Here is a 23,967-nt window from a genome sequence, read left to right on the forward strand (position 1 = left end):
CCTGCACATTACTGACCCAGAGAGTGGGCAACGAGTCATTACTGACCCAGAGAGTGACCACCTGGACATCACTGACCCAGAGAGTGACCACCGAGTCATTACTGACCCAGAGAGTGACCACCTTGGCATTACTGACCCAGAGAGTGACCACCTGGACATTATTGACCCAGAGAGTGACCCCCTGGGCATTACTGACCCAGAGAGTGACCACCTGCACATTACTGACCCAGAGAGTGAGCAACGAGTCATTACTGACCCAGAGATTGACCACCTGGACATCACTGACCCAGAGAGTGACCACCGAGTCATTACTGACCCAGAGAGTGACCACCTGGGCATTACTGACCCAGAGAGTGAGCACCTGGGTATTACTGACCCAGAGAGTGACCCCCTGGGCATTACTGACCGAGAGAGTGACCACTGAGTCATTACTGACCCAGAGAGTGACCCCCTGGGCATTACTGACCCAGAGAGTGACCACCTGGGCATTACTGACCCAGAGAGTGACCGCCTGGGCATTACTGACCCAGAGAGTGACCGCCTGGACATCACTGACCCAGAGAGTGACCACCTGGCCATTACTGACCCAGAGAGTGACCGCCTGGGCATTACTGACCCAGAGAGTGACCACCGAGTCATTACTGACCCAGAGAGTGACCGCCTGGGCATTACTGACCCAGAGAGTGACCGCCTGGACATCACTGACCCAGAGAGTGACCACCTGGACATTACTGACCCAGAGAGTGACCGCCTGGGCATTACTGACCCAGAGAGTGACCACCGAGGCATTACTGACCCAGAGAGTGACCACCTGGACATTACTGACCCAGAGAGTGACCGCCTGGGCATTACTGACCCAGAGAGTGACCCCCTGGGCATTACTGACCCAGAGGGTGACCACCTGGACATTACTGACCCAGAGAGTGACCGCCTGGGCATTACTGACCCAGAGAGTGACCACCGAGGCATTACTGAACCAGAGAGTGACCCCCTGGGCATTACTGACCCAGAGAGTGACCACCGAGGCATTACTGACCCAGAGAGTGACCACCTGGACATTACTGACCCAGAGAGTGACCCCCTGGGCATTACTGACCCAGAGAGTGACCACCGAGGCATTACTGACCCAGAGAGTGACCCCCTGGGCATTACTGACCCAGAGAGTGACCACCTCGGCATTACTGACCCAGAGAGTGACCCCCTGGGCATTACTGACCCAGAGAGTGATCCCCTGGGCATTACTGACCCAGAGAGTGACCACCTGCACATTACTGACCCAGAGAGTGAGCAACGAGTCATTACTGACCCAGAGAGTGACCACCTGGGCATTACTGACCCAGAGAGTGACCACCGAGTCATTACTGACCCAGAGCGTGACCCCCTGGACATTACTGACCCAGAGAGTGACCCCCTGGGCATTACTGACCCAGAGAGTGACCACTGAGTCATTACTGACCCAGAGAGTGACCCCCTGGGCATTACTGACCCAGAGAGTGACCACCGAGTCATTACTGACCCAGAGAGTGACCGCCTGGGCATTACTGACCCAGAGAGTGACCACCGAGTCATTACTGACCCAGAGCGTGACCCCCTGGACATTACTGACCCAGAGAGTGACCCCCTGGGCATTACTGACCCAGAGAGTGACCACTGAGTCATTACTGACCCAGAGAGTGACCCCCTGGGCATTACTGACCCAGAGAGTGACCACCGAGTCATTACTGACCCAGAGAGTGATCCCCTGGGCATTACTGACCCAGAGAGTGACCACCGAGTCATTACTGACCCAGAGAGTGATCCCCTGGGCATTACTGACCCAGCGAGTGACCCCCTGGGCATTACTGACCCAGAGAGTGACCACCGAGTCATTACTGACCCAGAGAGTGACCCCCTGGGCATTACTGACCCAGAGAGTGACCGCCTGGACATTACTGACCCAGAGAGTGACCACCGAGTCATTACTGACCCAGAGAGTGACCGCCTGGGCATTACTGACCCAGAGAGTGACCGCCTGGACATTACTGACCCAGCGAGTGACCACCGAGTCATTACTGACCCAGAGAGTGACCGCCTGGGCATTACTGACCCAGAGAGTGACCGCCTGGACATCACTGACCCAGAGAGTGACCACCTGGGCATTACTGACCCAGAGAGTGACCGCCTGGGCATTACTGATCCAGAGAGTGACCACCGAGGCATTACTGACCCAGAGAGTGACCACCTGGACATTACTGACCCAGAGAGTCAGCGCCTGGGCATTACTGACCCAGAGAGTGACCCCCTGGGCATTACTGACCCAGAGAGTGACCGCCTGGGCATTACTAACCCAGAGAGTGACCACCGAGGCATTACTGACCCAGAGAGTGACCGCCTGGGCATTACTGACCCAGAGAGTGACCACCGAGGCATTACTGACCCAGAGAGTGACCGCCTGGACATTACTGATCCAGAGAGTGACCCCCTGGGCATTACTGACCCAGAGAGTGACCACCTGGACATTACTGACCCAGAGAGTGACCCCCTGGGTATTACTGACCCAGAGAGTGACCACCTGGACATTGCTGACCCAGAGAGTGACCGCATGGACATTACTGACCCAGAGAGTGACCACCGAGTCATTACTGACCCAGAGAGTGACCGCCTGGGCATTACTGACCCAGAGAGTGACCGCCTGGACATCACTGACCCAGAGAGTGACCACCTGGCCATTACTGAACCAGAGAGTGACCGCCGAGGCATTACTGTCCCAGAGAGTGACCACCTGGACATTACTGACCCAGAAAGTGACCGCCTGGGCATTACTGACCCAGAGAGTGACCCCCTGGGAATTACTGACCCAGAGAGTGACTCCCTGGGCATTACTGACCCAGAGAGTGACCGCCTGGGCATTACTGACCCAGAGAGTGACCGCCTGGGCATTACTGACCCAGAGTGTGACCACCGAGGCATTACTGACCCAGAGAGTGACCACCTGGAAATTACTGACCCAGAGAGTGACCCCCTGGGCATTACTGACCCAGAGAGTGACCACCGAGGCATTACTGACCCAGAGAGTGACCGCCTGGGCATTACTGACCCAGAGAGTGACCACCGAGTCATTACTCACCCAGAGAGTGACCGCCTGGACATTACTGACCCAGAGAGTGACCCCCTGGGCATTACTGACCCATAGAGTGACCACCTGGGCATTACTGACCCAGAGAGTGACCACCTGGACATTACTGACTCAGAGAGTGACCCCCGAGTCATTACTGACCCAGAGAGTGACCGCCTGGAAATTACTGACCCAGAGAGTGACCACCTGGACATTACTGACCCAGAGAGTGACCCCCTGGGCATTACTGACCCAGAGAGTGACCACCTGGACATTACTGACCCAGAGAGTGACCACCGAGTCATTACTGACCCAGAGAGTGACCCCCTGGGCATTACTGACCCAGAGAGTGACTACCTTGGCATTACTGACCCAGAGAGTGACCACCTGGACATTATTGACCCAGAGAGTGACCCCCTGGACATTATTGACCCAGAGAGTGACCCCCTGGGCATTACTGACCCAGAGAGTGAGCAACGAGTCATTACTGACCCAGAGAGTGACCACCTGGACATCACTGACCCAGAGAGTGACTACCGAGTCATTACTGACCCAGAGAGTGACCACCTTGGCATTACTGACCCAGAGAGTGACCACCTGGACATTATTGACCCAGAGAGTGACCCCCTGGGCATTACTGACCCAGAGAGTGACCACCTGCACATTACTGACCCAGAGAGTGAGCAACGAGTCATTACTGACCCAGAGAGTGACCACCTGGACATCACTGACCCAGAGAGTGACCACCGAGTCATTACTGACCCAGAGAGTGACCACCTGGGCATTACTGACCCAGAGAGTGACCACCGAGTCATTACTGACCAAGAGAGTGACCGCCTGGGCAGTACTGACCCAGAGAGTGACCACCTTGGCATTACTGACCCAGAGAGTGACCACCTGGACGTTATTGACCCAGAGAGTGACCCCCTGGGCATTACTGACCCAGAGAGTGACCACCTGCACATTACTGACCCAGAGAGTGGGCAACGAGTCATTACTGACCCAGAGAGTGACCACCTGGACATCACTGACCCAGAGAGTGACCACCGAGTCATTACTGACCCAGAGAGTGACCACCTTGGCATTACTGACCCAGAGAGTGACCACCTGGACATTATTGACCCAGAGAGTGACCCCCTGGGCATTACTGACCCAGAGAGTGACCACCTGCACATTACTGACCCAGAGAGTGAGCAACGAGTCATTACTGACCCAGAGATTGACCACCTGGACATCACTGACCCAGAGAGTGACCACCGAGTCATTACTGACCCAGAGAGTGACCACCTGGGCATTACTGACCCAGAGAGTGAGCACCTGGGTATTACTGACCCAGAGAGTGACCCCCTGGGCATTACTGACCGAGAGAGTGACCACTGAGTCATTACTGACCCAGAGAGTGACCCCCTGGGCATTACTGACCCAGAGAGTGACCACCGAGTCATTACTGACCAAGAGAGTGACCGCCTGGGCATTACTGACCCAGAGAGTGACCACCTGGGCATTACTGACCCAGAGAGTGACCACCGAGGCATTACTGAACCAGAGAGTGACCCCCTGGGCATTACTGACCCAGAGAGTGACCACCGAGGCATTACTGACCCAGAGAGTGACCACCTGGACATTACTGACCCAGAGAGTGACCCCCTGGGCATTACTGACCCAGAGAGTGACCACCGAGGCATTACTGACCCAGAGAGTGACCACCTGGACATTATTGACCCAGAGAGTGACCCCCTGGGCATTACTGACTCAGAGAGTGACCACCTGCACATTACTGACCCAGAGAGTGAGCAACGAGTCATTACTGACCCAGAGAGTGACCACCTGGACATCACTGACCCAGAGAGTGACCACCGAGTCATTACTGACCCAGAGAGTGACCACCTGGGCATTACTGACCCAGAGAGTGACCACCGAGTCATTACTGACCAAGAGAGTGACCGCCTGGGCAGTACTGACCCAGAGAGTGACCACCTTGGCATTACTGACCCAGAGAGTGACCACCTGGACATTATTGACCCAGAGAGTGACCACCGAGTCATTACTGACCCAGAGAGTGACCACCTGGACATTATTGACCCAGAGAGTGACCACCGAGTCATTACTGACCCAGAGAGTGACCACCTGCACATTACTGACCCAGAGAGTGAGCAACGAGTCATTACTGACCCAGAGAGTGACCACCTGGACATCACTGACCCAGAGAGTGACCACTGAGTCATTACTGACCCAGAGAGTGACCACCTTGGCATTACTGACCCAGAGAGTGACCACCTGGACATTATTGACCCAGAGAGTGACCCCCTGGGCATTACTGACCCAGAGAGTGACCACCTGCACATTACTGACCCAGAGAGTGAGCAACGAGTCATTACTGACCCAGAGAGTGACCACCTGGACATCACTGACCCAGAGAGTGACCACCGAGTCATTACTGACCCAGAGAGTGACCACCTGGGCATTACTGACCCAGAGAGTGAGCACCTGGGTATTACTGACCCAGAGAGTGACCCCCTGGGCATTACTGACCGAGAGAGTGACCACTGAGTCATTACTGACCCAGAGAGTGACCCCCTGGGCATTACTGACCCAGAGAGTGACCACCGAGTCATTACTGACCAAGAGAGTGACCGCCTGGGCATTACTGACCCAGAGAGTGACCACCTGGGCATTACTGACCCAGAGAGTGACCGCCTGGGCATTACTGACCCAGAGAGTGACCGCCTGGACATCACTGACCCAGAGAGTGACCACCTGGCCATTACTGACCCAGAGAGTGACCGCCTGGGCATTACTGACCCAGAGAGTGACCACCGAGTCATTACTGACCCAGAGAGTGACCGCCTGGGCATTACTGACCCAGAGAGTGACCGCCTGGACACCACTGACCCAGAGAGTGACCACCTGGACATTACTGACCCAGAGAGTGACCGCCTGGGCATTACTGACCCAGAGAGTGACCACCGAGGCATTACTGACCCAGAGAGTGACCACCTGGACATTACTGACCCAGAGAGTGACCGCCTGGGCATTACTGACCCAGAGAGTGACCCCCTGGGCATTACTGACCCAGAGGGTGACCACCTGGACATTACTGACCCAGAGAGTGACCGCCTGGGCATTACTGACCCAGAGAGTGACCACCGAGGCATTACTGAACCAGAGAGTGACCCCCTGGGCATTACTGACCCAGAGAGTGACCACCGAGGCATTACTGACCCAGAGAGTGACCACCTGGACATTACTGACCCAGAGAGTGACCCCCTGGGCATTACTGACCCAGAGAGTGACCACCGAGGCATTACTGACCCAGAGAGTGACCCCCTGGGCATTACTGACCCAGAGAGTGACCACCTCGGCATTACTGACCCAGAGAGTGACCCCCTGGGCATTACTGACCCAGAGAGTGATCCCCTGGGCATTACTGACCCAGAGAGTGACCACCGAGTCATTACTGACCCAGAGAGTGACCACCTGGGCATTACTGACCCAGAGAGTGACCACCGAGTCATTACTGACCCAGAGCGTGACCCCCTGGACATTACTGACCCAGAGAGTGACCCCCTGGGCATTACTGACCCAGAGAGTGACCACTGAGTCATTACTGACCCAGAGAGTGACCCCCTGGGCATTACTGACCCAGAGAGTGACCACCGAGTCATTACTGACCCAGAGAGTGACCGCCTGGGCATTACTGACCCAGAGAGTGACCACCGAGTCATTACTGACCCAGAGCGTGACCCCCTGGACATTACTGACCCAGAGAGTGACCCCCTGGGCATTACTGACCCAGAGAGTGACCACTGAGTCATTACTGACCCAGAGAGTGATCCCCTGGGCATTACTGACCCAGAGAGTGACCACCTGGACATTATTGACCCAGAGAGTGACCCCCTGGGCATTACTGACCCAGAGAGTGACCACCTGCACATTACTGACCCAGAGAGTGAGCAACGAGTCATTACTGACCCAGAGAGTGACCACCTGGACATCACTGACCCAGAGAGTGACCACCGAGTCATTACTGACCCAGAGAGTGACCACCTGGGCATTACTGACCCAGAGAGTGAGCACCTGGGTATTACTGACCCAGAGAGTGACCCCCTGGGCATTACTGACCGAGAGAGTGACCACTGAGTCATTACTGACCCAGAGAGTGACCCCCTGGGCATTACTGACCCAGAGAGTGACCACCGAGTCATTACTGACCAAGAGAGTGACCGCCTGGGCATTACTGACCCAGAGAGTGACCACCTGGGCATTACTGACCCAGAGAGTGACCACCGAGGCATTACTGACCCAGAGAGTGATCCCCTGGGCATTACTGACCCAGAGAGTGACCACCGAGTCATTACTGACCCAGAGAATGACCCCCTGGGCATTACTGACCCAGAGAGTGACCACGTGGAGCAGTGTCCTGAAGCATTCTGATCTAATTTGATATTTGGGAAACCTAACAATCTGTGAGTAAATGAGAAGGAGACTAGAGAATTTTGCCTGTGAGCAATAAAAAAATTGAATAAACCAGCTGTAGAAAAACTCTAACCTTTTTAGTAAAGGTCCCTCACTGACCCCAGAACAGGTCCACCTCCAGTGCCTGTGTATACCTCTCACCAACAGAGAGTCAAAATCTATCAGCTATGTCTGTAAAGCTCCTGGTCTTATCATGTTCCGTGTTATGTATTTTTATTTCAAAAATATACTTTATTCATTATAAAAATACGTTATACAAATCACTTTGTATATATATGTTGTCACAAAAGCAGTTCGGTTCTGTACAGTTGCACATCAAGTAAAGAAGCAGAATGCTGGACTTGAACTCTAACCAAAGAAACCAAAGACATTACACATACAATACTAATATTTACATATATCTGAGGCACTAGGCAGGCCCTGATAACTGGATGGACCCCCCATTTACCTTCAGCAGGAAGACCTCAGACAGTGGTCTTTCCCCACAAGGTCTTGGCAGCAGCTGACCTGAACTTTAGTGTGTTCCTCAGCACATAGTCCTGGATCTTGGAACGTTCCGGCCAGCAACACTCGGTCGGGGTCAACTCCTTTACTTCCCCTGTGTGTGTGTGTGTGCCTGTCACTTGATTAGTCTGTTCAATTCCGTGCTGGTGCTGGATCTGGGGTGCCTGTCTTCAATCAGAACACTTCTGCTGACTGTGACTGAGTCAATGGGACTGACTGACTATGTTCAGAGACAAGTTCAAGTCTCTCTCAGGAACAAACAAATCACAACCCAGCTCTTGGCTGGGAACGTGACTCACATTGTTTTTACTCAAGGATCAGAGACATGTAACCCTCCCCCCCCCCCCCCCCCCCCAACCCCCCCGGGTCCTCTACTACACCAAATAGACCACCGGTTAAAGGTCAACAATAAAAAGTTTAATTTGATTGTGCTGTTCAGTGAGTGGTGAGATTGCCAACTCAATCAGACTTTACTTCGGTTTGGAATTTTGAAACTTCTCCCCAAAAATGTGGATTAAAACTGAGCAAATGGAGGTGAGGAATCAGTCCTCCTGTTCCGATGTTAATAAGCCAATGTTCAGCTCCAGCCTGAGCAATGCCATTGAGATGAAGTGAAGGAATAAGTGTACATGTGTGTTATTTATTCCTGTCTTTAGGAGGAGCTGAACTTTCCTTCTGAAGAAGTCCACATGTTGGGGTACAGCCTCGGGGCACACGTTGCCGGATACGCAGGGAGTTACGTGCCCTACAGAGTAGGGCGGATAACAGGTGACATCATTCGTCCAGTCTGGGTCACAGTCTAGTCCAGTGTGGGTCACGGTCTAGTCCAGTCTGGGTCACGGTCTAGTCCAGTCTGGGTCACGGTCTAGTCCAGTCTGGGTCATGGTTCAGTCCAGTGTGGGGTACGGTCTAGTCCAGTCCAGGTCATGGTGTAGTCCACTCTGAGTCATAGTTCAGTCCATTCCAGATCACGGTCGAGTCCAGTCCAGGTCATGGTTTAGTCCAATCCGGGTCATGGTGTAATCCAATCCGGGTCACGGTCTAGTCCAGTCCGGGTCATGGTGTAGTCCAATCCGGGTCACGGTCTAGTCCACTCCGGGTCATGGTGTAGTCCACTCCGGGTCATGGTGGGGTCCACTCCGGGTCATGGTCTGATCCACTCCGGGTCATGGTCTGCTCCACTCCGGGTCATGGTGTGGTCCACTCCGGGTCATGGTCTAATCCACTCCGGGTCATGGTGTGGTCCACTCCGGGTCATGGTCTGATCCACTCCGGGTCACGGTGTAGTCCACTCCGGGTCATGGTGTGGTCCACTCCGGGTCATGGTCTAATCCACTCCGGGTCATGGTGTGGTCCACTCCGGGTCATGGTGTGGTCCACTCCGGGTCATGGTCTAATCCACTCCGGGTCATGGTGTGGTCCACTCCGGGTCATGGTCTGATCCACTCCGGGTCACGGTCTGATCCACTCCGGGTCACGGTCTGATCCACTCCGGGTCACGGTGTAGTCCACTCCGGGTCATGGTGTAGTCCACTCCGGGTCATGGTGTGGTCCACTCCGGGTCATGGTCTAATCCACTCCGGGTCATGGTGTAGTCCAATCCGGGTCATGGTGTATCCCACTCCGGGTCATGGTCTAATCCACTCCGGGTCATGGTGTAGTCCAGTCCGGGTCATGGTCTAATCCACTCCGGGTCATGGTGTAGTCCACTCCGGGTCATGGTGTAGTCCACTCCGGGTCATGGTGTAGTCCAGTCCGTGTCATGGTCTAATCCAATCCGGGTCATGGTCTAATCCACTCCGGGTCATGGTGTAGTCCACTCCGGGTCATGGTGTAGTCCACTCCGGGTCATGGTCTGATCCACTCCGGGTCATGGTCTAATCCAATCCGGGTCATGGTGTGGTCCACTCCGGGTCATGGTCTAATCCACTCCGGGTCATGGTCTAATCCACTCCGGGTCATGGTGTGGTCCACTCCGGGTCATGGTGTAATCCACTCCGGGTCATGGTGTAATCCACTCCGGGTCATGGTGTGGTCCACTCCGGGTCATGGTCTGATCCACTCCGGGTCATGGTCTAATCCACTCCGGGTCATGGTGTAGTCCACTCCGGGTCATGGTGTAATCCACTCCGGGTCATGGTGTAGTCCACTCCGGGTCATGGTCTAATCCACTCCGGGTCATGGTCTAATCCACTCCGGGTCATGGTGTAGTCCACTCCGGGTCATGGTGTAGTCCAATCCGGGTCATGGTGTAGTCCAATCCGGGTCATGGTCTGCTCCACTCCGGGACATGGTGTAGTCCACTCCGGGTCATGGTCTAATCCACTCCGGGTCATGGTCTGCTCCACTCCGGGTCATGGTGTAGTCCACTCCGGGTCATGGTCTAATCCACTCCGGGTCATGGTGTAGTCCAGTCCGGGTCATGGTGTAATCCAGTCCGGGTCATGGTGTAGTCCACTCCGGGTCATGGTGTAGTCCACTCCGGGTCATGGTGTAGTCCAATCCGGGTCATGGTGTAGTCCACTCCGGGTCATGGTGTAGTCCACTCCGGGTCATGGTGTAGTCCACTCCGGGTCATGGTCTGGTCCACTCCGGGTCATGGTCTAATCCACTCCGGGTCATGGTGTAGTCCACTCCGGGTCATGGTCTGGTCCACTCCGGGTCATGGTCTAATCCACTCCGGGTCATGGTGTAGTCCAATCCGGGTCATGGTCTAATCCACTCCGGGTCATGGTCTAATCCACTCCGGGTCATGGTGTAGTCCACTCCGGGTCATGGTCTAATCCACTCCGGGTCATGGTCTAATCCACTCCGGGTCATGGTCTAATCCACTCCGGGTCATGGTGTAGTCCACTCCGGGTCATGGTCTAATCCACTCCGGGTCATGGTCTAATCCACTCCGGGTCATGGTGTAGTCCAGTCCGGGTCATGGTGGAGTCCAGTCCGGGTCATGGTCTAATCCACTCCGGGTCATGGTGTAGTCCACTCCGGGTCATGGTGTAGTCCAGTCCGGGTCATGGTCTAATCCACTCCGGGTCATGGTGTAGTCCAGTCCGGGTCATGGTGTAGTCCAGTCCGGGTCATGGTGTGGTCCACTCCGGGTCATGGTCTGCTCCACTCCGGGTCATGGTGTGGTCCACTCCGGGTCATGGTGTGGTCCACTCCAGGTCATGGTGTAGTCCACTCCGGGTCATGGTGTAGTCCAGTCCGGGTCATGGTGTAGTCCAGTCCGGGTCATGGTCTAATCCACTCCGGGTCATGGTGTAGTCCAGTCCGGGTCATGGTCTAATCCACTCCGGGTCATGGTGTAGTCCACTCCGGGTCATGGTCTAATCCACTCCGGGTCATTGTTAATCCACTCCGGGTCATGGTCTAATCCACTCCGGGTCATGGTCTAATCCAGTCCGGGTCATGGTGTGGTCCACTCCGGGTCATGGTGTAGTCCAGTCCGGGTCATGGTCTAATCCACTCCGGGTCATTATTGAGTCCTGGGTTCTTGTTCAGATTGTATAAATTCCAGCTGAGCGTCAGTGTGAGTGTTGAGGAGAAGGCTCAGTGTGATCAATAACACTCAAATATTACCGGAGGAGGGGTGATGGGGGAGGGGGGGTGAATTCTCCTCCCACACCCAAGAATACTGAGGAACGTTTAGCCACAGTGTGAACCAGTCAGAGCAAAATCACCCCCATTAATGGAGTGGACTGAACCAGTGAGGAGATGATCCACCAATCACAGACTGGTCCTCTCCTTTGCTTGCTTCTGATAGGTTCACAGTGAATCTATCATCAGCCAAGGCAGAAGAGATGGGGGGGGTTGGAGGTAGGAGGTAAGAGTTGTTCAATGGGAATCTTGAAGGTAAGAGCAGGCAGGAAAGACAGGGACGCTGAAAAGGAAAGCAATAGGTTTAAAGTTCTCAGCAAAGATGGTTCAGTAAACTTCAAGTCAGGAAAATTTGAAATCGTTGAGGCAATTAATTAATTGGAGATGAATGAGGAATCTCTAGTTTAGGGCATTGTAAGTTCATGAGCACCATACTTGGGAGGAATTTAGTAAGTCATATTGTAATAAGCTCTGTTAATTGTTAAATTAAATCCAGAATTTGAGATCAGTGATGCAGTAAAGAAGGTTGGAAGTTTTTGTCATAATCTGTGTTTCGTAAATGTGAATTTGCTGTAACACAATTGGTGAATTGGGGACACTGTTCCTAAAGCACGAAGTTTTAAGCATGTATTGATTATAACGCGATTCCGGCCCCGTTAGTTTAAGCAGTGCTGCTATTACGCTATTTTCTTATAACATGGGATTACGTGAGAACGGAATTACTGCATTATAGCAAAGCTGACTATACCTAAAATCTTCCAGCTTTTTGCAAATGTGTGAAAATGTATTAGCTCACCCAGTCTGTGGAAGGTGTGTTTAAGATGTGGGCTTATTTGTGTAGAATGTGCAGAGATGACTCAGTTAATTTGAAATAAACTTGAGTTGTTCATTTATTTCTGTTGCCTTATTACAATGGTTTGGTGTGGTGAGTGAGAAAGTAATACTTTCCTTGCCTGGTGTGGATTTGGTTTCATTGGCGGATTGGTAATTATTGATGAATGCTGCTTCTAAGTGAGTCCAAGTGCACACACGACAACACAAATACAAGGCCACAATTATCACGTGACAGGGTCAATTCTCATTATGTTCTGAAGAAGGGACCCCGAAAATCAAAAATCAACCCCCAGAAGATCTCGAGAACCCTGGTCAAAAAGAATTGAGCCCCATGGATTGAATGAGATCAGGGGGGTGAGGGGTGGGGAGTAGGGCAGGGGGTAGTATCAGTGAGCATGGAGAGGGGAGGGTGGTGAGTGAGCATAGGAGGATGATTGTTGAGTGTGGCATTTCAGCACGTGTGGGAGGAGTCAGTGAGTTTTACCAAAGTCTATGTCTTAGAAAATTAAGATATTTATCTGTTTGCATTCCAGGTTCAGGAACTTTTTTGTTTCTTTGCTACTGAACTGTGATTGTGTCGGTGTACCGGTGGGGGGGTGAAGGGGGGGATTAGTGGGGGCTGTGATTGTACCGGTGAGGGGGTTAATGGGGGCTGTGTTTGGGTCAGGTGTACCGGTGAGGGGGTTAATGGGGGCTGTGTTTGGGTCAGTGTACTGGTGGGGGGAGGGGTTAATTGGAGCTGTGTTTGGGTCGGTGTACCTGTGGGGGGTTAATCTGGGGCTGTGTTTGGGTCAGTGTACCGGTGGGGGGGGGTTAATCTGGGGCTGTGTTTGGGTCGGTGTACCGGTTGGGGGGGGGTTATTCGGGGCTGTGTTTGGGTCAGTGTACCGGTGGTGGGGGAGGTGGTTATTCGGGGCTGTGTTTGGATCAGTGTACCGGGGGGGGGGGGTTAATCTGGGCTGTGTTTGGGTTGGTGTACCGGTGGAGGGAGGGGTTAATTGGGGCTGTGTTTGGGTCGGTGTACCCGTGGAGGGAGGGGTTAATTGGGGGCTGTGTTTGGGTCGGTCTAGCTGTGGGGGGGTTAATCTGGGCTGTGTTTGGGTCAGTGTACCGGTGGGGGGGGGTTAATCTGGGCTGTGTTTGGGTCAGTGTACCGTTGGGGGGGGTGGTTATTTGGGGCTGTGTTTGGGTCGGTTTGTACCGGTGGGGGGGGGTAATTGGGGCTGTGTTTGGGTCGGTGTACCTGTGGGGGGTTAATCTGGGCTGTGTTTGGGTCAGTGTACCGGTGGGGGGGGGGGTTAATCTGGGCTGTGTTTGGGTCAGTGTACCGGTGGGGGGGGGTTAATCTGGGCTGTGTTTGGGTCAGTGTACCGGTGGGGGGGGGGGTTAATCTGGGCTGTGTTTGGGTCAGTGTACCGGTTGGAGGGGGGGGTTAATCTGGCTGTGTTTGGGTCAGTGTACCGGTGGGGGGGGGTTAATCTGGGCTGTGTTTGGGTCAGTGTACCGGTGGGGGGGGTTAATCTGGCTGTGTTTGGGTCAGTGTACCGGTGGGGGGGGGGGTTAATCTGGGCTGTGTTTGGGTCGGTGTACCGGTTGGAGGGGGGGGGTGGTCATTCGGGGCTGTGTTTCGGTCGGTGTACTGGTTGGGGGGGGGGTGGTGTTAATCTGGGCTGTGTTTGGGTCAGTGTACCGGTGGGGGGGGGGTTAATCTGGGCTGTGTTTGGGTCGGTGTACCGGTTGGAGGGGGGGGTGGTCATTCGGGGCTGTGTTTCGGTCGGTGTACTGGTTGGGGGGGGGGTGGTGTTAATCTGGGCTGTGTTTGGGTCAGTGTACCGGTGGGGGGGGGTTAATCTGGGCTGTGTTTGGGTCAGTGTACCGGTGGGGGGGGTTAATCTGGGCTGTGTTTGGGTCAGTGTACCGGTTGGGGGGGGGTTAATCTGGGCTGTGTTTGGGTCAGTGTACCGGTGGGGGGGGGTTAATCTGGGCTGTGTTTGGGTCAGTGTACCGGTGGGGGGGGGGGTTAATCTGGGCTGTGTTTGGGTCGGATGTACCGGTTGGAGAGGGGGGGGTGGTCATTCGGGGCTGTGTTTCGGTCGGTGTACTGGTTGGGGGGGGGGTGGTGTTAATCTGGGCTGTGTTTGGGTCAGTGTACCGGTGGGGGGGGGGGGTTAATCTGGGCTGTGTTTGGGTCGGTGTACCGGTTGGAGGGGGGGGTGGTCATTCGGGGCTGTGTTTCGGTCGGTGTACTGGTTGGGGGGGGGTGGTGTTAATCTGGGCTGTGTTTGGGTCAGTGTACTGGTGGGGGGGTGGGGTGGTTTTTCAGGGCTGTGTTTGGGTCAGTGTACCGGTGGGGGGGGGGGGGGGGGGTTATTCGTGGCTGTGTTTGGGTCGGTGTAACCGGTGGGAGGGTGGTGGGGGGTGGTGGTTATTCGGGGCTGTGTTTGGGTCGGTGTACTGATGGTGGCGTTGTGTTTTGGTTTTACCGGCTGCACCACAGGCCTGGACCCAGCGGGGCCTGAGTTTGAAGGGGCTGAGGCGCACCGTCGTCTGTCTCCAGATGATGCCGTCTTTGTGGATGCTCTTCACACTTTCACCCGGGGCTCCCTGGGCCGGAGTATTGGGATCCAGCAGCCTGTCGGCCACGTGGATATCTATCCGAACGGAGGCAGCTTCCAGCCGGGATGCAGCTTGGGAAGAGTGTTGGGAAACATGAGATCACAAGGAGTGTATGGTAAGGGGGTAACGCAGTCATTGGTTCCTTCATGGAAGTGAAAGAAACTGTATTTATATAGCACCATTTATTATCTCAGAACACCCCAAAATACTTTACAGACAATAGTGTCTTTTTAAATGTGGTCCCTGTCATGGACAAACCACAGAAACATCCCATTAGTATTTACAGTAACATACTCTGAGGTCGCACTGAGCACCCTCTCAAGGACTGACCCTCCGACAGTGCGGCGCTCCCCCAGCGCTGACCCTCCGACAGGGCGGCGCTCCCCCAGCGCTGACCCTCCGACAGGGCGGCGCTCCCTCAGCGCTGACCCTCCGACAGTGCGGCCCTCCCTCAGCACTGACTCTCCGACAGGGCGGCGCTCCCTCAGCGCTGACCCTCGCGACAGGGCGGCGCTCCCCTCAGCGCTGACCCTCCGACAGGGCGGCGCTCCCCCAGCGCTGACCCTCCGACAGGGCGGCGCTCCCCCAGCGCTGACCCTCCGACGGGCGGCGCTCCCCCAGCGCTGACCCTCCGACAGGGCGGCGCTCCCCCAGCGCTGACCCTCCGACAGGGCGGCGCTCCCCCAGCGCTGACCCTCCGACAGGGCGGCGCTCCCCCAGCGCTGACCCTCCGACAGGGCGGCGCTCCCTCAGCGCTGACCCTCCGACAGGGCGGCGCTCCCTCAGCGCTGACCCTCCGACAGGGCGGCGCTCCCTCAGCGCTGACCCTCCGACAGGGCGGCGCTCCCCCAGCACTGACCCTCCGGTGCGGCGCTCCCCCAGCGCTGACCCTCCGACAGGGCGGCGCTCCCCCAGCACTGACCCTCCGGTGCGGCGCTCCCCCAGCGCTGACCCTTGTCACAGCCAGACCCCAGGCCCGGTGGTTCTCCAATCTGTTGCAGTTATGGATGGTATATCCCACACTGTTCAATTCTGAGGATGAACTAGGTCCCCTTCTCTGTTGACCCAGCCCCTCGCTTTGTTACAACTAAAGTAATTGGAGAAGGGTCCTTTCCTTGTGGATACTTTCCCCCAACATCAAATGCACTTCTGTTTTAAAAGGAGCCAAATAGACCATGCTGTCTTTAATTAACAAAAAGTGAGTTTATTAATTACTAAAGACAAGAAGTGGTAACATACCACCCACCACATACCACCCACCACCCACCACACATGAAATAAATTAGTCCACAAAGGAAAAGTTTAGCAAAACTCAGTTGACAAGAATCTGAGTTGTTCACAAACAGCAGATAACAGACCCTTGTGGATATTGGTGAATTGTACAAGTAGGGTTGCCATTGGCTATTGGTTATTATGAGGTTCTTGGTTTTGTATCGGATTGAAGTTTCTTTGTGTTGTTTTCCTGATAGCTCGCTAACTTCGACCTTCAGAGTGAGAGAGAGTGTTTCACCTGCAATCCTGAGGTGACCAGGGGATTGTTTTTCATGACATCAATAGCACACAGTGCAGGCTGGTGCACAAATCAACATTGAGACTCACTAGTCTCCTTGAGTAGGGTTGAGTCTGGCTTTTCAACCCCTGAACCTGTGAATTCTTCAAAGAGCAAAGCACGAAGTGTTTCTGCAGTTTGGAACATTACTCCCAGGGTGTGACTTGTTGCTAGACCTATTAAATCACAAGACATCATAATCCAATCTGTTTGCAACTTTTTTGGTACCTTTAGGGGTTATATCCATTGGTCCCACGCAGAAGTAGTTTTTAACATCTGCAGTTATTGTCTCTTTTGTAATTCTCTCTTTTTAAAAACACCATTTGGAATTAAGGGCTAAGAGTGTTTTGGGTTCAGACTCATTGTTGTAGCACCTTCTCGCGGTGTCGTGCTGCACTCCCAGTCTCAGCCAGGCCTGTCTACTTGAATGACTAGAGTGGGAGTTGATCCCACGACCTTCCAACTTCCAAGGTCTAAATCCTGTCCACTGGAGAGCAGCTTCGTGTTTGTCACTGACTGACGGAAAAGCTTTTGTGAATGAAGTCTCGCGAGATTTAGCTGAAAGCCAGCGTTAGGCAAGTTATGAAGCAGAGACTGTTTGAGATGTCTCCAAAGAGTCATAGAGTCGTGCAGCACAGAAACCCACCCTTTGGTCCAACCAGTCCACGCTGGCCATCTTCCCAAACCCATTCCTGATGAAGGGCTCCGGTTCTAAACGGTGATTTCCCCTGCTCCTCGGATGCTGCCTGACCTGCTGTGTGCTTTACCAGCAACACACTCTCAACCCATCCTCCCATACTGAACTAGTCCCACCTGTCTGCGCTAGGCCCAAACCTTTCCTGTGCATGTACTTATCCAAATGCTTGTTTTAATCGAGTCAGCTCCGGTAAAAGCCTGCATCTAAAAGTCATGATTCGGCAATGCCGGTGTTGGACTGGGGTGTACAAAGTTAAAAATCACACAACCCCAGGTTATAGTCCGACAGGTTTAATTGGAAGCACTCGCTTTCAGAGTGTCACCTGGTGAAGGAGCGACGCTCTGAAAGCTGGTGTGCTTCCAATTAAACCTGTCGGACTATAACCTGGGGTTGTGTGATTTTTAACTTTGAATCTAAAAGCCTCAAAATAACTGTTTGCAAAATGATCCCCCACTGACACCAAACGGCACGGTGGCACAGTGGTTAGCACTGCTGCCTCACAGCACCAGAGACCTGGGTTCAATTCCCGCCTCAGGCGACTGACTGTGTGGAGTTTGCACGTTCTCCCCGTGTCTGCGTGGGTTTCCTCCGGGTGCTCCGGTTTCCTCCCACAATCCAAAGATGTGCAGGTCAGGTGAATTGGCCATGCTAAATTACCCGTAGTGTTAGGTAAGGGGTAGATGTAGGGGTATGGGTGGGTTGCGCTTCGGCGGGTCGGTGTGGACTTGTTGGGCCGAAGGGCCTGTTTCCACACTGTAATCTAATCTAATCTAATCTTCTTCAGACACTTCAACCACTTGCCCAACTTTGTTACTGACAGCTCAGTCCAGCACCTCCCCCTCCCTTGATGGGTCATCTACACGCTGGGCTTAAAAACTGTTCTGGATGTATTTTAAAAACTCCTTGAAACCTTTCGCACCATCATCGCAGCCAGCGTTAATGTTGTGGAAATTTGAGATTCCCTGCTATTGCTTTGACACATCCCTCCTGACCTGTGCTCCTTAGTTATACCAGTACGCGTTTGTTTAAGGAGCTTTCCAAGATGGCATCCCCTCTTGTTGCTGCAGTAGATTCCATGAACAAAGTTATGACGCCTCCCTCCTCTTTTGCCTCCTTTGCTTTCTCGCACGGAGATCCCGTATCCTGGAATATTGAGCTGCCAGTCCTCCGCCTCTCTCAACCATATCCCCGGGACTGCAATGTCATCATACCCCCATGTTTTAAGTTGTAACCTCCACTCAACTATCTTGCTAATTGCAGTCCCGGCTTGAAAATAAATACCATTCAAACTTGACAAAACTATCTTGTACGTGAACTGACTTGATAAAAGATATTTGGACAAGAACATGACTAGGAAAGGTTTGGAGGGGTATGAGCCGGGAGCAGGCAGGAGGGGCTATTATAATTTGGGATGATGGTATCTGTCAGTGAGTCACTGCACACACAGGCATACAATCACCCAGAGACAGAGAGAGAGAGAGAGACGTGCACATGCAGATTAGTGAGTTTTGAGAAGATTTGTAGCTCCGATTGAGGTTCTGGATGTAGGTTTGCTCACTGAGCTGGAAGGTTCATTTTCAGACGTTTCGTCACCATACTAGGTAACATCTTCAGTCAGCCTCTGGACAAAGCTTTGTCCAGAGGCTGACTGAAGATGTTACCTAGTATGGTGACGAAACGTCTGAAAATGAACCTTCCAGCTCAGTGAGCAAACCGACATCCACACATGCGGACTGACACATACCTGCACCCACCTACATGTTCACATGCTTACACGTACATATACACATGTGTATATGAATGTGGGTGTACACACACACACACATACATGTACACACGCACAGGTACACATGTACACACACGTACAAAAAAACCACACACATCTCCCATTCACCGCCTTCCTGCAATCTCAAATTGCCACTTTGTCTTTTAACAGCCGTGGCTGATGCCATTAAATGTCAGCATGAGCGTGCCATCCACCTATTCATTGACTCGCTCCTCAATGAGGACTCCCCGAGCGTAGCCTATCGCTGCTCCAACCAGGAGACCTTCGAGAAGGGGGTGTGTCTGAGCTGCAGGAAGAACCGCTGCAACAAAGTGGGTTACGATGTTCGGATAATCCGCACGAAACGCAGTGGCCGCATGTACCTGAAGACAGGGGCAGACATGCCCTTCCGAGGTCAGTGCCCTAGCCAGCTTCGCCCACTCCAACATGGCACATCGTTCATACACAACCCCATGGTCAGCTGTCACTTAGAAACTGGGTGTGACTGTGACTGGATGGACAAAAAGGCCTCTCTTTAATGGCCCAGCTATGAGGAGGGATCTGCTCAGTGTCCTAACAACAAAAGCAGTCGATTAAAAACTTTGTTTAGTCCTTTTTAATTTCTGAAATTAGCACCATTCATTATCCCAGCACCTGAAGCTATCTTGGTCAGCAAGGTTGTGTGTGTTCACAATGCCCTGAGGGAGGGAATTCCAGGATTTTGACCCAGCGGCAGTGAAGAAATAGCATTATACTTCCAAGTCAGGATGGTGAGGGTCTTGGAGGGGAACCTGAAGGTAGTGGTGTTCCCATGTATCTGCCGCCCCTTGCCCTTCTAGATGGAAGTGGTCATGGGTTTGGAAGGTGCTGTCTGAGGATCTTGTAGATAGTTCGTCTGCGGTGGAGGGAGTGGGTGTTTGTGGGTGTGGTGTCAGTTAAGCAGGCTGCTTTGTCCTGCATGGTGTCGCACTTCCTGGGTGTTGTTGGGGCTGTACCATCCAGGCAAATGGCAGGTAGTCCGTCACATGAGTCCTGACTCATGCCTTGGAGGTGATGGACAGGCTTTGGAGAGTCAGTCAGTTCCTCTCCTCAGTATTCCTAGCCCCTTCTGCGCTGTTGTAGTCACACTGTATATAATGGTGAGTCCAGCTGAGTTTCTGGTCAATGGCAAACCCCCAGGATGTTGATAGTGGGGGATTCAGTGATGGTAACACCATTGAATGTCGAGGGGTGATGAGTTAGCACAGCTTAACTGCACATTGTGCTACATTCACCCTGTCTCTTGGCGTTAAGACCTCAGTTAGACTATTTCTTGTTGGACCCTGGTTGTCACTCTGTTTTGTTATTTTCCACTGTTTTACAAACTCTTGATACCAAGACCTCTGACTACCCAAAGTTACCCTCCCCTTGTCTCATGGCCTATTCTGACCAATCCCAGTCCATTCCAGCAGGCTTTCCCTGGGACCAGGCCTAGTCTATGTTCCCCTCACTGCACAGACTTGTCTTCCCTACCTGGCCCTACACCGATCTGCACCAAGCTGAAGATTAATCCACTGTGATTGATTGATTGATTGATTGAATGTCACCGTGACCGTGGCCTCTGACCCCCTTGTTGGATTTTGGTTTGAGATTGCATCTATTGCATTCAGTGCTTGAACAATCCACGCACTCAGTGCACTCCCCTCCCTGTGCTCTTTGGCCCAGAGTGACAAGTAAACAAAAATTTCCCTAGTGTCTGAGCTCATGTGCTGCTGACACTGGATCCAGAGTCCCTGAGCTTTGGCTGATAGTCCGTGTTTGGGAAATCTTTCAGGGCTGTTATCCAACACATTGCAATGACACTGCAGTCAGACCTCCTCCAATCAGCAAAGGCGTTTGGGGCCATTTAGTCTGTTTACTTTAGAAAGTTTATAACCTTGTCAGGCACCACGCCTCAGGAAGAGGTTCTAGCCCTGGCCTTGAACACAGTCACTTACAGCCTCACAGGTTCGGAGCCTGAGCACAGGCCATGCTGAGGCTACGTGTTCATCACCCTGCTCATAGAGGCGATGGGTTTGATCGGAGGTTACACAGAATTACCAGGGGGGCCTGTATGTGGGTGAGCGGCACACTCCCTGGGGCTGTTCTAAACCCAATGTTAAACCTGCCAAATCGACTTGTTCTGAAGTGCAGCCCCTTCTATAATGTAACTGGGGCTTGAACAAGGTTCTGGGTGATCTAAAACATCTCCTCCCCTCCCCGAAGCATCTGCCCCTCCCCTCCCCGATATCCTCCTGCAATATCTCCCCCCCCCCCCCCCCCCCCCTCCGATATCCCCCTGAAACATCTCCCCGCCCCTCCCCAATATCCCCTTGGAACATCCCCTCCCCGATATCCCCCTGGAACATCCCCCTGAAATATCACCTCCCCGATATCCCCCCCGAAACATCTCCCCCTCCCCCTCCCCGACATCCCCCCAGGACATCTCCCCCTCCCCTCCCTGATATCCCCCCCGAAACATCTCCCCCTCCCCTCCCTGATATCCCCCCCGAAACATCTCCCCCTCCCCCTCCCCGACATCCCCCCAGGACATCTCCCCCTCCCCTCCCTGATATCCCCCCCGAAACATCTCCCCCTCCCCCTCCCCGACATCCCCCCAGGACATCTCCCCCTCCCCTCCCTGATATCCCCCCCGAAACATCTCCCCCTCCCCCTCCCTGACATCCCCCCAGGACATCTCCCCCTCCCCTCCCTGACATCCCCCCAGGACATCTCCCCCTCCCCCTCCCCGATATCCCCCCCGAAACATCTCCCCCTCCCCTCCCTGATATCCCCCCAGGACATCTCCCCCTCCCCTCCCTGATATCCCCCCGGGACAATGACCACCATTCCAACATGCCACGATGAAGCTTCCTTCCTGTCTCCACGATTGGTGCATGTGGAGATTGAAATCCCTCTCTTCCTTCCCTGTTATGGTTACTTCTGGTGAAGGGAATGTGTTGGCTTATCTTTACCGTGTGTTGCCTCTGAGTCCTGTGGATATCTTTAGCCCTGGGTCGGCTTGCTGAACCTATTTCCCCAATTTGTTTAGCATAAGGCCAACTGCGAAGCTGACCGATTTGAGAATGACCCAGTTCTGCAATCACCGAATGTTTGGTATACTCCTGCATTACCAGGAAATAGTGATCTTTGGAACTGCTCGAAAGGTGAAGGGTGAAGGCTACACAGTCGGACTCTCTGTTCCGTGGTCAGGATTCTTTATTCCTTCACAGGATGGGGTGTCACTGTCTAGGCCAGTACTTATTGCCCTTACCTAATCACCCAGAGGTCAACCACATTGCTTGTGGGTCTGGAGTCACATGTAGGCCAGACCAGGTCAGGATGGCAGTTCCCTCCCCTAAAGAGCATCAGATGGGTTTTTCCTGAAAATCGAGAATGGATTCATGGATCACTGATATCCTTTAGGGAAGGAAATCTGCCATCCTCACCAGGCCTGGCCTACATGCGACTCAAGTCTTACAATGATGTGGTTGACTCTTAATGGTCTTCTGGGCAATTAGAAAGAGGCATACAAGCTGATCTGGCTAATATCCAGTGAATGAATAATAGAAAAAATTCTTAATTCCATATTTTTAATAATTGAATTCAAATTCCATCATCTGCCATGACGAGATTCAAACTCAGGTCTCCAGAACGTTTCTGGATCTCTGGATTAGCAGGTCCAGTGGTAATACTGCCACTCCGTTGCATCCCCTTGGACCGGTTTCATGAGTGTGAGACAATGGTCACCACTCTCCCGAGCTCTGTCCTGGCCTGCGAGGTCAGGATGTTGTTGTTTGGAGATGAATATTTCTGACCATGGGTCTCCGTAATCGATGGTTCTTTTCTCTCACAGTGTATCATTATCAATTAAAGATGCATTTCTTCAGAGATGTTAACCAAACCGAGACATCTGTGAATTTCCTCGTTTCCCTGGTTGGAACCTTGAATGAATCGAAAGACCTCCCTGTTCAAGTGTGAGTATCTTGCAGCCTGTGCCAAGTGATTCCGTCAGGATCTGGAAGCCATTTTGTATCAGGCGTTTTGTCTTATTTATTCACGGGACGTGGGAGTCCCTGACAAGACCAGTCTTTATTGCCCATCCCTAATTGCCTTTGAGCTGAGAAGATCATTGTGGAGGTAGTTAGCACGTTGCAGTGGGTCTGGAGTCACGTGTAGGCCAGACTCTGTAAGGATGGCAGACATCAGTGAGCGAGGTGGGTTTTTATGACAATCGCTATGTTTACTGTTAGACTAACCTTTTTAAATCCAGATTTATTTTCTTTTAAACTCAAATTTCTCCAAGACCACAAGAGCATGTAAAAATAGAAATCGGTCACTCAGCCCATTGAGATTGCTCTGCCATTCAACACGATCACCTCCACTTTCCTGCTATTTCCCCCTCATCTTCGATTCTTGAATATATTTAATGGTCTAGCCTCAACAGCCCTCTGTGATGAAGAACTCCACAGATCGAGAAACCATTCCTCCTCATCTCTGCCTTAAATAGATAACTGCTTACTCCGAAGTGACGCTCTCTGGTCTTTCACAAGAGGACACACCCTCTCCACATCTCCCTTGTCAAGTCTCCTAAGAATCCTATGCGTTCCACTAAGATTTCAACTAATTCCATGAACTCCAATGAGTACAAGCCCTATCTACTTGACCTCTCCTCCATAAGACAATTTGTCCATATTTGGGATTGACTTAGGGAACATTCTGGGCTGCCCCCAGGCCCGGATCTCCGGATAAGGGGCCCAAAACTGTTCACAGTATTCCAGCTGTGATCTGACTATGGCCTTGTGTGGTTTTAG

At 53.0% G+C, this 23,967-nt stretch overlaps 1 protein-coding gene across 1 annotated transcript in view; it reads left to right on the forward strand.

Moving 5' to 3' along the window:
- LOC140494478 (lipoprotein lipase-like) overlaps positions 1-23,967 on the forward strand; it is a 58,844-nt gene that overhangs the window by 21,279 nt on the left and 13,598 nt on the right. Inside the window, exons 4-7 of the mRNA XM_072593695.1 lie at positions 8,731-8,842; positions 15,006-15,239; positions 19,307-19,549; positions 23,010-23,130. Of these exons, the coding sequence (XP_072449796.1) occupies positions 8,731-8,842; positions 15,006-15,239; positions 19,307-19,549; positions 23,010-23,130 (710 nt within the window). The remainder of the gene's footprint in view (positions 1-8,730; positions 8,843-15,005; positions 15,240-19,306; positions 19,550-23,009; positions 23,131-23,967) is intronic.

Source organism: Chiloscyllium punctatum, chromosome 24 (assembly GCF_047496795.1).
Source record: "Chiloscyllium punctatum isolate Juve2018m chromosome 24, sChiPun1.3, whole genome shotgun sequence".
NCBI classification, from domain to species: domain Eukaryota; kingdom Metazoa; phylum Chordata; class Chondrichthyes; order Orectolobiformes; family Hemiscylliidae; genus Chiloscyllium; species Chiloscyllium punctatum.